Source organism: Typopeltis vanoorti, chromosome 24 (assembly GCF_054136105.1).
Source record: "Typopeltis vanoorti isolate ZY-2024b chromosome 24, IOZ_Tvanoo_1.0, whole genome shotgun sequence".
Taxonomy (NCBI): Eukaryota; Metazoa; Arthropoda; class Arachnida; order Uropygi; family Thelyphonidae; genus Typopeltis; species Typopeltis vanoorti.
Window position 1 is genome coordinate 44,444,933 of NC_143572.1, and position 16,092 is coordinate 44,461,024.

The 16,092-nt window shown below is 34.4% G+C and overlaps 1 protein-coding gene across 1 annotated transcript in view; it reads left to right on the top strand.

Annotated features, from left to right (window-relative positions):
• Positions 1-15,085, top strand: part of LOC150093142 (CD63 antigen-like) — a 119,822-nt gene extending 104,737 nt beyond the window's left edge. The window contains exon 7 of the mRNA XM_090413540.1: positions 14,526-15,085. Coding sequence (XP_090269666.1) covers positions 14,526-14,576 — 51 coding nt within the window. The 3' untranslated portion in view covers positions 14,577-15,085. The remainder of the gene's footprint in view (positions 1-14,525) is intronic.
• The last annotated feature ends 1,007 nt before the right edge of the window (positions 15,086-16,092 follow it).

Below are 16,092 nucleotides of genomic sequence, written 5' to 3' on the forward strand. Positions count from 1 at the left end.
TATTATGCCATTCAATATCACCGCTCTTCTGCTCAGCTCATTATTATCATACCTAGGCAACACGCACACTATTTTTCCTCTGTCTTCTTCCGTACAGTCTCAGCAAAAATCTCATATCTCTCGCTGCCCGACTTACATTACCACTCAAGTCATTCGTTCCTACCATCACAATCATCTCATCCACCCTTTCACCTCTCTTAATTGCCATGGCCACCCATTCTATTGTTCCTCCTGGCAAACACTCCTCACGCATCCTATCTTGAACACCACGGATCATTGAGTCGCCATACATTATACCTCTTACCATTCCCTCGCTCCTATTGTTTCCATTCTCTCCTCTTCTTTCATTCCCATACCTCTCTCTTCTACTGTTTCCATTCTCTCCTCTTCTAGCACTCCCATACATCTCTCTCATTCCCTCTCTCCTGCTGTTTCCATTTTCTCCACTTCTAGCACTTCCATATCCCTCTCTCATTCTGTCTCTCTACTACTGTTTCCATCCTCTTGTCTTCTAGCATTCCCATACCTCTCTCTCATTCCATCTCTCCTACCGTTTCCATTCTCTCCTCTTCTAGCACTTCCATATCTCTCTCTCATTCCATCTCTCTTACTGTTTCCATCCTCTCCTCTTCTAGCACCCCCATACCTCTCACTCATACTCCCTAAATTCTCTCTCTCTCCTACTCTGATTCGCCTTGCATTTATCTCTTCCATTCTCCTAATCTTATCTTTCATACTTCTGCTCTCATTCACAAGACATTCCACCTCCTCTTTCAACTCATCTATCTCCCTCTGCAGGTCAGTCACTCTTAATCTAAATTCACTCTCCCAAACAAAACAAAAATAGAAGTTTCACATCTGCCAAAATAAATAATCAATCCTGAAATGACCACAAATCAGCTTTTGCAATGAACATATTTCAGTAATAGTAAATTTCCTTCATTTCATTTTACTGACAATGTAGATTTTTTTCACAAATTTTCAAATGTTTGATTGAATTTAAAATATTTTGCAAATATTTATATTTTTAAATAACATTTAGTGAAATAAATATCACATTTTACCTTCTTTCTTTCCAAAATACCTTTATATGGATTGTCACATTTCAGTTTTAGGAACATTTTTTTTTAAAATGGATGATTATAAACTGCATTACTGTTGGTTTCCGATATTGTCTTTTTTAGTATCAAAAATTTATATCCAATGGTATTTTATCAGAGACTGTTAGTCTTTTTTTGCTTAAAATTGCAAGAGATTTTTTTTTTTTTTGTAGGATGCACATTACTATAATATCCACTGTTTAACCACTGTAGTTGCGTTGAAAATATAATAGGAAGGATATCCTGTATGGAATGATTAAAAATTTATGCTCATTTTTAGGATATTTTACTGCAACTCCCCCCCCCTCCCCCGGATTAATTCCAGGACAGTTAAATGTAACTGTCCTGGAACTCGGTTACATTTAACTACTTTAAAAGTAGCTAAATGTAACCAGTAGAAATTTAACTACTTTAAATTTTTACTAGTTTGAAAGCTTTCAGATAGTATTAAAATCTCTTATTTCAGTTGACCTTTTTGACAAAAGAAATAAAGCAATAATATTGTTGTATATTGGAAGCTTCTAATTCTGCTCTTTCTTTGCATCTGAAATCAGCTGGTCAGCAGTCTGCTGAAGTTATTATAAGCTTTAGAAATACTATGCTATATTGTCAATAGGTAAAACTGTATACCACACATAGGGCCGCACTATGCGGTTGTGCAGATTGTGCGCCGCGAAAGGGCACTTGAAGATAGGGGTGCCATTTCACCACGGGAAATAAAAAAAATGTATAAATTTTCTTATTCTTGAATTATATCGAACTATATAAATTACACAATTACAAATTATAGTTAATGCAATAAAAATGAAATTTTAAATCAGTCAAATTATTATGAATTCTTAATAATCTAACAACATTTTTAACTTAATGCATCGCCAGTTTTATTATAATTTGTTTGAAGTGAAACGTTATCAATATTACCACAGATTTTATTTCACAGAGTAAGCATTGACTCAGCGAAAATTTTATAAATATTCTCGATTGTTTATTATATTTTTAGTGGAAATTGTTAGTTTAAGACAGACCGTGAATTCATTCTTACGCTGTGCTTTGTCCAGTACCATCGACAGGATGTAGCATAGAGGCAGCCTGCCTCATGGCGCTGCTTAATAAAGGCGCTCGTTCAGTGTATTACGGCAACAAGATATTTTACAAAAATAGAGCATTTAGTTTACCAAATAAAAAAGCGCCATTTCCCATTGACAGTTAAATATGTGCTTATTATATTTTATTAATAAAAAAAAATTAGTCATACATACTAAAACTAAACATTTTAGAATCCACTTATTAGATACTTAAGGAAACAACCCATGAAGTTTCATACGAATTTCATAAACTTTTATAGTCATATATGTGTGTGTGTGTGTGTGTGTGTGTGTGTGTGTGTGTGTATATAAAATTATATTATGCATGAATTCTCCTACTCAAATTGCGAGTCTCTATCGCCCCGAATTTCACATTGGAGCGATAACTCGCTCCCTGCAGCAATACTCTATCCCCAACAGCCATTATACTGCAGAAACACGAAAACCAATTAGTTTTATCATGTCACTGGATAAGGTTCACAGACATTTGCAGACTGTGTAATATTTCTCAACAAATAGTGCAAATACAGACAATTGGGAATATAAAAACTAACTAATGAATCGCATCTTCCCTCCAACAGAAGCTGCTATATACACTCAAGCAAAGCAAACCACATATTGCAGGTGCAACATATGGTTTTGCTTCACACTACCCCCCCCCTCGTCATGAACGTTTAAAACTAAGAAATATATAGTGAATGCATTACAGATATGAAAATTGGTTTAAGAGAATTAATTTTTTAAGTTAATTAATTGAATTTCAATTCAATTGTCAGCTTGTTTTGGGTCGCACAATCTTTTGTTAATATCGCACCAATCATATGCACTTCTTAATAGTTGCTTTTTCTCTACTGGCCTACAATCGTGCACATCTTTCACTTCTCATTAGTAATTTGTCAAGGATTGTTCATTACGTATCTCAAGTTTTAACTTACTGGTAATTTTTGCTTGATATAATGGAAAGAAGATGACTATTTGGGTAGATAACTTTGATTGCACACAAGGAAGCCGCTCTCAAGGAAAGAAGAAGTGACGGAGAATAGAAGCTTCTTGGTAAATCATACCCATTTTCAGTTTTTTTTTTTCCTGAAAACTTAGTTTCCGAAAATCCCCGTATATATCTTGCAGCATGATTTTTTAGCTTTAATTTTTGGGAAAAAGTGAGTTATAGTAGAGTAAATATGGTAATTTTTTTAGCTTTCAAATTGTTAAGTATGGATCATTGGTTAAAGACTGGATTTAAAAAACGCACAAAAGAGAGTAATACAGCAGATATAGAAATAAGCAATTTCACTCCTCTCATTGATGATAAATTATTTATATTAAGAAAAAATGTAAAGTATCTTTATAAATTTTTTTCTATTAAAAATAAATCTTTTTTTTTGTTTAAATGTACATCTAAATTCAAATAAAACAGACATTTACAATGAAATATATTTTTATTATTATTATTTTGATATGAGTATTTTGAAAAAGGAACTTGGTAATAATAAAAATTAAAGAGGGGCACACAGATATCTGAAGTTCCAGACATATTGATCTATCCAAAAATATTTAATCTAAAACCTGTTCGTTTTCTTAAATTCTGCTTCGAATATGGATAGATGAAATAGCATCTATCCAAATATCCACTTACATTTTTTTCAGCATCATTTAAATTTTGAATGTGAAACATATTGAGTGTATTGTGTATTCTGTGTTTAAGTGACTTTGGACAATTTTTGACTTTGATTTTAATTGTGTACTTATTTTTGGATTTTTGATAGACAAAAATAAAATTTTAAAGATAATAGTTTATAAATTATAAACATATTAATCAGCTGAGGGACAATAGCTAAAAATCCCGTATATATGCGGGGTAGACTATCAGCACGTCAGGCTGACGCGGCTTGAATTAAATTAATAAACATTATTTATGAGCTATAAAATTCTAGATGATCTAAGTTGTTTACATATACTGCAATTGGCCCTTTCTAGATACTTTTTTGGTGTATTTTTGCATCATTTCATTTTGTGCATTACAGTAACAGTGTTATTGTGCAGTTGCCTTTTGTTTTATAAAATATATTTATTGTTGTTTAGTAAATTTTTTGTGAATTTGGATTATTATTCACATAAAGAAATAAGTACATATATTATATTTTGCTAAGTTTGAAAATCAGTTAAATTGTTTCATTTTAGTTAATTATCTTATTTTAAAAACAAAAGATTTTTGTTATGTTGGGTAGATGTCTAGAAAATAAATAATTTTCAATAAGAGATATATTTATATATATATGTTCTTGTTCTGGTTGGAAGACATTGGGGTTGGGGTCCTTTTACTAATTTCTTATATACGAAAATAAATTAACCGACACGTTTCCGAATACTATGATTGTGATGCGTATTTATTTAACATTACCAATATCTATAGCATCAGGGGAAAGAAGTTTTTCAAAACTGAAACTAATAAAAAATTATTTGCGGTCAACAATGTTTGGAGAGTGTCTAATGAATTTAACAATTATATCAATTGAAAATAATATTATGGATTTATTAGACATTAAAGATATTATTAAAAATTTTGTGGCAGCTAAAGCAAGATGGATAAATATGTAAAATAAATCTACATTTATACTAATTGTTATATAGTTAAAAGCATATATCCAAATTATTATTATTATTATTATTATTATTATTATTACGGGCAACTCCAGGGAGTCATTAGACTCATCGAGGGAGGCCCCAAATCATTTTCATCACAACTATTCGACATTCATACAGTATCTATCATACCTCGCCTTAAACTCATTCACTGTCACAGCATCCACCACAGACTCAGGGAGCGCATTCCACTCATTCACTACTCTAAAAGTAAAGAACCCAGCTCTAACACCTTTACTAACCACACTTTTGCCCAGTTTCCATGGATGTCCCCTAGTCCTCCCACAACCAGCCCTGTTCTCAAAAATATCTTCTGAATTAATTTTATAGAAACCCTTCAGTAATTTGAATGTCTCAATCATATCTCCCCTCCTCCGCCTATCAACCAATTTTTGCAACCCACAAATCCTCAACCTGTTCTCATACGGTTCATTCCACAGACCTGCTATCATCTTGGTCACTCGCCTCTGGATCCTCTCCACCTCCTCCCCATCAAGAAGAAACCTAGGTGACCAAATCTGAGCACAGTAGTCGAGATGAGGTCTTATCAAGGCTCGATACAGAGGAACAATAACCTGCTTGTCTCTGCTTGTCAACGTATTCTTCAGCAACCAAGTGATTTGATGAGCTGATTTGGCCACTTTTGCAATGTGTCCCCTAAATTTCAATTCCTTATCCACCAACACTCCTAAATCTCGTGCCTCATCACTTTCCTGGAGCACGGTTCCACCAATGCAGTAAACTGCCTCCCATCTTTTCACCCCAAAATGCATAACCTTACATTTTGCGATTATCTTTATGTAATATTCCTTTTTATATTAAAATAAAAGTAATTTTTGTTTTTATATATATATATATATATATATATTCTGTTGTATTTATATATTAAGGAATAAACATTTTTGAAAATTTTTATTAAAAATTCCTTATTAATGAATTTCAGTGACAACAATGTTCTACTACTATTGAATAAAATTTATTTTTATTTATATGCGTATAAACTTTTTTACTTTTAACAAAGTAAAATTTTTCATGGAAACTTATTTTATGGGGGTGCTGAAAAACGTTTTGCACCAGGGCACCTCCTACCCATGCCACAGCATTGACCACACAAAAGAAAGTTCAGTTGTGTTATGTTTTTTGTTTGTTTCTTTTTCTTTTTTATTCTAAATATTATTACTTCTATTGCTGCTGGTTGCTATTTCTGAAATACGTTTTAGAAATGCTGAAAAATAATCCTCTTAGATGGAGAAAAGGCTAAAAGTCTTGGATTACTCTTTTGAGAAACACGGGAGAAAGTTTCCTGTAAGTCGCATTAAATTGCCTCAAGCAAGAATTTCTAGTTTTGTTTTCATTTGTTGATTAGCAGACATCCTAACACAGAAAAACTGACATTTCTTTCACAGGTTGATGCAGTATTTATGCCAAAAATGATTTCTTTATTTATAGTGATCAGTTTCACTTTTATTATCGAAAAATGCTAAATTATTTGATACAATTATCTTGAAATAATAAAGTCCCACTTTACATTCTAGGCCACCTATAACTGCCCTTAGATTGCGCTCCACTTAGATAGGACTTTAGTGTCACCCATGTGGTTGGGCTTAGTATTGTGTGTTACTTGTTTTTATGTTACATTAATTTTTTTGTAATCCCTGAAGATGTCTCATTTACTGAGACGAAATATATAGGGAGTATTAAATTCTGTTTTAATCCTTTCTGAGTGCCGTATACAATCCATTAAATCTCCAATATGAAGAATGACTTGCAATTTCACATGGATGCTTATGACAGATGTACCAACTTAGAAAAAAAAACTTGCCGATAGTGCTGCCATCTATGGTCGCGGCAAAGAACTTTTCAAACCACCCTCGTACATCCACTCCAATTAACACTTGATAATCTGATTCTTTCACTTCCAATTTTCCTAATACTTACCTTCCTTTATATGTTGCACTGCATTATTTACACCAGTATGATTATACACTGATAAATTGCTTGTTCAATAATTCCACTATATCCTTTGCAACTTATTCTGCTACCATGATTATCTACTACCATAATTATTCTTTCTCTTGCTTGCCATATAGCAGAAAAATTCCATTGGGTTAACTTTGGCCTGAGCAGCCAGTCTCCTCTCATACTGCACCTTTTCTTTCTTTACCATGCTCATCACCTTCCTAGCTTGCACTATCTACTCTTTATTGATCTGATCACAACCAAGTCTCTTGTACCTCCTCCACACATTTTCTTTTCCAGCATAGCTTGCTCTTTATTTCACTGATCATCCATTTCATTCCTACTCTATTTATTTACCTGACCCTTGGAATGCAGTTATACATTGCTTGTGTCAGATACTGCCTTATGAATTTCCATGCATTGTTAACATCTTTTCTGCACAGCTCATCTACCCAACATTTTGATGCTAGTTGACTACAGAGTTTCCTATAAATCACCTACTTTATAATTCCACATGCATCTTTTTTTGGCAGTAACCTTCTCTTGTTTCACCATTTCCCAAACAAGCACCTCATGATCACACTCAACAAGTGGCAGCAGTGCTAATGAGATCTAATTAACAACTACATCTTGCAAAGTTATCCCCAAATCCAAAACACTATAGCCTCTAGTTGTTTTGGTCACATGCTGCTTAAGATATTTATCTCTCAGATATTCAACAAACTTGCTCTCCTTGTTCCTGTACGCTATCTCCTCCTTCTATTCTATATTCCTGTAATTAAAGTTCTCCCAACATGATCACCTTCTTTTTACTTCCCCAACCAATTTGCTTAAACATTTCACAATCATTACTATTCTCTACATTTCCTGGCCTATAATAGCATCTTATCAGATATAATGACCTGTTAATTTTTAATTTCACGCTACACAGGTTAAATATCTGCACATGTGTTCACATGGTGTAGAAATTGATAATACAATTCCTTAAGTCATTAATAGTACTCCCCCCCCCCCTCTTTTTACTTTCTGGAAAATTGTATATCCTTCCATTTCTATTCCTGACATCACATTATCCTCAGACAATCACATTTAACTTATACCAATTATCTTTGGACATACTGACTCAATCAATGCAATAAACTCAGCTTATATTCCTAACATTTGCATACAAACAGAACAATTAGTGTTTGTGAGGCCAGTCTCCATCAACATTTTCTATTCTAGCTGCTATACCATACCTCTCTTTGTTCAGATCACTCCCATTTCTCCTGATCCTGACTAATTGCCATTCCTGCTCATCTCATTCTCACCTTTTATATACTACATCACCTTCTCCTACTGCAACATATCTTTACCCATGTACCTATCTTCCTCCTGTCATGAAACCTATTTAGCTGTGCTATTCTGCTTCACAAATATCCTTTGATCATTAGCTACATTAACTTCTTGATTTTGTGTTTTCTTAACAAACAGTAGCCTTTCTAAACGCCCAATGCCAAACCCATTCAAATGCGATCCATTAGATTTTAAACCATTCTAGCTTTCCTTCAAATTCACTCCACAGATTCACAAACTGTGAACCCCTTTGACTCTCACAACTTGGCCATCTTGCTATTCATTATCTCTGCTCTCCTTCTCAATTCACTGTTGTCATGTCTTGGCAACACATTAACAACTTTTCCAACAACACTATTATCCTTTACCTCCTGCAACAACTTCAAATCTCTATCAGCATTCCTTTTTTTTACCAACTAAGTCATTTGTGCCCACTACTACCACTAATTCTGATGCCTGCTCTTTCCTTCTCTGCAAAGCATTAGTTATTTGTTTCAGTGTTCCACCAGAAAAGCATGTTTTGTGTACTTTATTAGTCATCACACTTCTAATGATAGCTCCTATACAATGATATATGATTCCTTTTGATTCTTTCTTCTTAATATTTGTGATTGATTAAGAGTTTAGTTTACCATCCCAGTGAAGATATTCCAGCATTAAATGTGACATTGACTGATGTGAGAATAGAAGTAGATGAAGTGGAGATATGTTTGGATATTGTAGAACCTGAATGCAAATACAACCAATGGATATCAGCCTATGTAATAGAAGCATATTATTATTATTATTATTATAGGCAACTCTAAAGAATCCTTAAGACTTATCGAGGGAGGCCCTAAACATCATGTAAGAACTATCCAACATTTGCACAATATCTATCATACTTTGCTTTGAACTCATTCAGTCATGACACCCATAAGACTCTAGCAACCTATTCCACTCATTCACCACTCTCCAAGCAAAAAACCTAGTTCTAACACCCTTGCTAAATGCACCTTTATTCAGTTTCTATGGATGTCCCCTAGTTCTCCCACCATGTCTTGTTAAAAAAAAAATAAAAAAAAAACTTCAGTAATTTGTATGCCTGTCATATCGCGTCTTTTCTGCCTATCAACCAGTTTCTGTAACCCACAAATCTTCAATCTGTTCTCGTAAGGTTTTCATTCCATAGACCTGCTACCATCTTGGTCACTTGCTTCTGGATCCTCTCCTTCTCCTCATCACCTAGAAACCCTGGTCTAGAAACCCAAATCTGCATGCAGTAGTTAAGATGGGGTCTTATCAAAGCTCGATAAAGAGGAACAATAACCTGCTTGTCTCTGCTCGTCAAAGTATTCTTCAGTAACCAAGTAATCAGTCATGACATGCTTTACTTGCTTTTGCCATGTACCCCTAAACTTTAACTCCCTATCCACTAGTGCACTCAAGTCTCTGGCTTCATCAATTTCCTGGAGTACAGTTCCACCAATGTGGTATATAGCTGGTAATCTTTTCATCCCAAAATGCATAACCTTACACTTTGTCACATTAAACTGACATCCATTCTCCTTTGCCCAGTCTGCCAATCTATGCAAATCATCCTGCAAAATTTTGACATCTGTATTAATTATTGCTCTACACAACTTTGCATCATTGGCAAATAACTGAACAGTTCCTCTTAGATCCTTTCCTATATCATTAATGAACAAATTAAACAGTATTGGTCCAAGAACAGAACCTTGTGGCATGCCACTAGTCACAGGCCTTAATATGCTGGGGATCAATCTTCTTTGACAAAAGTTTAAACATAATTTCTGGAAAAGTTTGCAATTTTTAACTCTTACCCCTAGCTCCCTAGAATAATAGCTCTAAGACAGAAGTAGCAAATTAGAGGCTAATCAGTATTTCAGGAGTAGTGGTTAAGGTAATGAAGTTAGTAAAAGGTGAAATTCAGGAATGGATGAACAGGAATATGATCCTTTACAAGAGCATCATGGTTTTGTGAGCGAATTATCTTAGTAATTCACTCACTTTTTATAAAGATGATAATTGGAATGGAAACATGTACTACTTAGACCGGCAATATGGGATAAGGATAACGGCTGACAGTTTAACGTTAAGTTTATGGTCATACAATTTGGGATACACATATCACAAGTTGTGTACTACATTGATGGAACTGCACTCTAGAAAATTGAGACTAGAGATCTGAGGATGAATGCAGACAGGGAGTTTGTTTAGACAGCATGTTGGAAAACATGGCCAAATTAGCTCATATTACTAAAATGTTGCATGCAACTGACAAGCAGAGATAAGGTGGTTGTTATTCTACTTTGTAAGACTATAACAGGGTCACATCTAGCTACTGCATGCAGAACTGGATTGTTTTGTGATTAAGTGAAGGTCCAGAGGTAAGTGACTAAAATTTTGATAGGTCTATGGAATGCTCTGAGAATAGATTGAAGGTATGCAGATTACAAAGATTACTTGATGGACAAGAAAAGAGGGGGAATTGATTAGAAATGATCCTATAAAAACCCCTTTCAATAACTTGAAACTGAAGACTTTCAATACATAGCAGGAGGGGAGAGAACAAGGGGTCATCTCTGGTAAGAAGAGGGACTAGGGTAAAAAGACTAGATTTTTTTTGCTTGCAGAGTAGTGAATGGATGGAATGTGTTCCCAGAGGTTGAGAATGCTTTGTTGGTGAATGAGCTCAATGAAAAGTATGATAGGTATTGTCTGAATAATGATTAGCATGAGACTTTCACATTTGTTTGATTCCATGGGAATGTCTGAGAAAATAATTGTAATTATTTATTGATATTAAACCAGTGAAATTGGGTTTGCACTTCATTGGTATCTGATCAGATTTTTTTTAATATGAATCCTAGTCATGAAAAAACGGTTGTAAACTTGTATATTAGTACCATGATTGGGCTAAGGGATAATTGGAAACCTTTATAGATATCAAATGTTAAACTTTTTCAAACCACTTCAGGTATCCAATTAATGCAAGGTTGTAGTCTCAGATGAGGCAATAAAATCAATATGCCACTTTGACATTTGTAAACACCCATGACTACAGTTAGATTTGAACAAGTGACCTATTGGTGAAAGTAAAAGTGCTATTGACTAAGGTCTATTGTACCACTCCTTAAACTCATCTACTGTCTGCACGTGCCATCCTTTCAGGAAATGCATTCCATGTTCCTACCACTTCCAATGCAAACAAAAAAAAAAAAAAAACTTTTCCTTCACCACCCCCGTTTGTAATTTCCAGAGATGGGCCCTTGTTCATTCCCCTTATTTTACCATATGAAAAATCTGTATTACTACAATAATTAGCCTTCAACGGCTTAGATGTCTCAACCATATCCCCCCCCCCCCCCGCCCCTGGCAAACTGTAATCTGCATGTCTATCCTCATAATTAATATTGTACAGTCTTGATATAATTTTTGTTGTGTCTGCATCCTCTCAAAGCTTATTTAATCACATTCAAATCCTGGTGACCAGATCTGATCATCTTGAAGAGCCTCAGCATTATTACTAATAACCCTCCCAAGCTTCATATCATCTTCAAATCACTGAATATTTCCTTGTATTCAATATCACTGGCATAAAGATATTCAGCAATGGTCCCAGTACTGAACTCTATGGAACTCCACTTTAACCTTCCTATTCCCAGATACTGCTCCTCCCATATACAACTCTGATAGAGTTATATATGGGGGAGCAGTACCAATGTACTTTACCTGATATTGAAACTCATGTTGCAACTTAAAACCAACTTGTCATGGCACCCTGTCAAATGTCTTGAAAAATCCAATATAATGACAGTGCATGCCTTACCCTTATCTACTACTCTTTTTACTTTATTGTAAAAGGTAACTGGATTATTAAAACAAGAGTACCCTTTAATGAATCCATGCGGGCCTTCCCTCATCTGCCAATTCTGTATACAAGTTCTTACCAATTTCTCCAAAATCTTAACTACAGAAGAAATACAATTAGGATTATGCTTTTAACATATTTTAACATTTTAACTATGATTTAGTCACTTGCTGTTTCTGCACTTTCTTATTCAAGGAATGCATACTTACCAGCCATTATGTAAAAATCCTACTCTACAGCTGTAGAGATTCTTGTTCTCTCTTTCTCCTACTTCCATTCTGTAAAAGATCTCTCCTACTACATTGTCTCAATCACATGATTCCTTCACCAGTATATGCAAATAGTATCCTCATGCCCAACATTCCAGAGAGCTCACAATACCTTAGTCACTCTTCTTGGATCCTTTCCAAAATATCTTGATTCCCTTGAAGACTAATCACTAGTTTGTAGTCTTCAACATTACTTCATTGTAAATGTGTTCCTCATTGGCATAATTTGCTATCCTCAGTGTGGTTCCTAAATTGCAAGTCCTTGTATATCCTTCAAGATATTCTCACCAAATTTTATATGCTACATCCCATTGTCACCCACCATTCTCCATCTTGGATTGGCAGCCCACTCAATATATTCAAATACTGCCTTTGGTAAGGTCACATCTACTCCACTTCCTATCTCTCTCGAACTTTGCACATCTGCCACAATTGCATCTATTTACTTAAACTTCTGATATCATTAACATGTTAATAACAGCCCTTAAACAGATACCTGTGACAAACCACTAAATTTCCTCTCATGGAATACTGCTTCCCCATACACAAGGTTCATACCTATCAGGCAACCAGTCTACTCTTTAGATCACTAATCTGTTTAAATTCATTTTGATAGACCACCACAAAACTGGTAATTTAATTGTCAGTTTTGTGGTGGTCTATCAAAAGACCAAAAAATCTATCACTCAATATGCATCTCTTGTCAGTGCATTTGTCACTCTATTTATGCAATCCACTTGCATGTTATAACCTCTCCTTAAATTGATGCTAATCAGCCTCCTGTTGTTGTGTTCTGGCTCTTAGCTCTCGCCCACCTCTTAACTACAACTAGATTAATCAAATCTGTATATAATTTAAAGCATCTTATTCCCTTATAGTATATAGTTTCATCATTTGGGACTGACCCTGTTGCAAGGCTCTTATTCAAGGTTGCCATTATCTCTGGAATGTTCTCTTAAAGCACAGTGATGTCACACACTTCATTAACATTAAGTTTATTTAATTTCTTGTATACCGTGCTCTCCACCAGTTTCTGCTCCACTATTCCATTCATTCATTCCAGAAATGATGTGGCATGAAAGAAAAAAAAAAAAAGAAAAACCTGGGTTCAATTCTCATGAGTAATTTTTATATGGGCTTTTGAATTGACAAGTGAGTTATGTGGTCTCATGGAAGTATCGGTATTTTTCTTATGGAAGCTAATTTCTTGCAAAATAGGCAAACTTGTTAGAATACACAAAGTTAAACTTCTGCCACCCGTAATGAGTCAGGTGACTTGAAGGAGGTACTACTTTTTATACTCTAGGTATAAAATACCTAGATGGACTGTTAATTAAATTTTTCAACTATATCTTCTGCAGTAGTTACTCATATCATCTTTCATAATTATTTCACCAACTGACACATTGTGAAGTAACCTGTTAGATTTTTTTCTTTCTACCTTACACTTTTCTATAGGTATGTTACCCTGTCAAATTCACCACTATCATTCCTTCACTTTCCTTTAAACATGTAAAAATATCAGCTGCTGGTCAATATCCACACATATAGTTCAGTTTCAAACACTTCTTGAACCAACATCTATCTCTATTCTTTGGAACTGCTTTCCTTGCACAATTGTCCGTAAGGAACATCCCTTCCCAGCTGTTCATTCACTCTTGTGTTTATAGGATTTGTGATCTTTCATGTGTGGATTAGATATGTACTGTCCAGCCAATTATGACTACTGTCCTAACAGTTTGTATCTCTGGATATGATTTGGCTAATTTGTTGCACATACTCTGCTTTCTTTATCAGGTGAGCCACCTTTCTTAGCTTGCTTTTTATACCCTTCCTGTAGCCAATTGACTCTCTATGTATATTGTCTCCCTTTCAGCTTGCATATTTAATCTTACCATTCATTCATTTTACACAAAACCTGTTTAATCTTTTGACTTGTGGAATACAGTGAGACATCACTGTTGGTAGTTTTTGGCCAATGCACTGACAACACTGATCTTTCCATCTAACTCCTCATTTCATGCTATTACTTAGTTGTCTCCTGAACTTTCCATTGTGAATACTTTTCAGAGTATTCATGTGGCTGGTCACTGCCCTGCATTGAATCAATTTCATAGAAGTTCAGTTTTTGGAATTTTTTTTTCTATAATAATTAGTAGATTAAGTAATAAACAGATTTAGTAAATATTAATTTCAATAGTTTTACCCCAAAAAGAAAGAAAAAAAGCATACATTAACTTTTTTTCTGTTTTGTTTGCAGCTTGTGGGTATCATCCTTGCATGTTGCTTAAGTCAAGCAGTAAAAGATTGATGCTATTAGTCTTCAGATCTGCTGTATAAAGTGTCTGGTTCATCTTAATTTCTGTAAATGTTGCGATTTAATTTGTTAGTGTTTTTAATGGAAACATTTAGCAATGTTGTATTCAGTATTAGTAATTTGACTTAAAATAAAATATAGATTTAAATTTATATTCAGAGATAGACAAGTGCCTTTGTTTTTTAAAATTGGAGCTCCCAAGAATTTCTAGCGTTGGCTATTTACTGAAATAGCTACTATGTGATATAATTCTTGACCTCTAGATTTAACTCCCAACCCAGCTTCAGCCTACTCAGGGAAATTGTATTGGAATGCAGGAGTTTTCCTAGTACTGTTAATCTATTGCAATACCTTTCTTAAATTGAAAAATGAATTGCTAAGTGCTCTGTAATGGAATTCATATTGATTCTAAAAGAATTTAATAATGTTATCTTAATGTTTTTATGCAATTATTAAACAGATTGTAATTCTATTTTAAATAAAGTGTTTTTTTTTTAATTGCATCTTGGAAATTTCATAAATTATTTAATACATGTATTTTGAGTTTTAATGATAGAGCTTAATCATTTAAGCAAATATTTCATTTTGTTAATACTTTTTTTTAAAGTAAAATGCATTGCCAGAGCAAGGTGAATGCAGAAATGATGAATGAATGAAGCATTATTTTTGAGAGCTTTATATTATTATTATTATTATTATTATTATTACGTGACACCTCTAGGGAGTCCAAAGACTCATCGAGGGAGGGCATCCTCTCCGTCTCCACCACTCAAACTACAATGAACCACAACTACCATCATCATCTACACCAATGCCATCTACTGTCCACAACCACTAGTATTTTCAAAGACAATCACAAACATCCATGTCCACGATGGGATTTGAACCTGCAGCCTTTTGGCTGGAGAGTGGATATGCTGACCACTTGGCCAACCAGGCCGGCAATAGAAATTTGTGTAGGACAATAGAAACTTCCTGTGATGAGTCCATGGAAGTATAATGTTAATTTATTACATCAGTTTTGAAAGTTATGCACTACCTGTCAGTTTATGATCTCCTGTAAAAGATAAGTATATTCATCTTCTATCAAATCTAAGAAAGATATTATAAACTTAATTTACCTGTATGCATAAGGTAAGTATCCATATCTGGTGAATACAGAGCAAATTGCCATCATTAATGCATCTGAACTAAACGTTAGGGTTTAAACTGCTGGAAGCTAGTTTTCTTTCAATGTATCTGTAATAAATTAATGTAGGGGATGAACTCATAAGTACAAGGGATGTGGACGAAACTACACTGTTTGATATTATTATCAACAGACCTCCATGAAGTTCCAGGAATTGCTTCTTGTTCTTTCCCTGTCACCAGACATCCTATGAAAAATCTCATCCACATTAATCTGGTAACTACCTTACCAGCTTATCTCAATCATGCCTCCTCTTTTTTCTATCAGCTATGCTCTGCAATTTGCATTATCTTGCAGTCTGTCTTTATACTCCATGTTCCA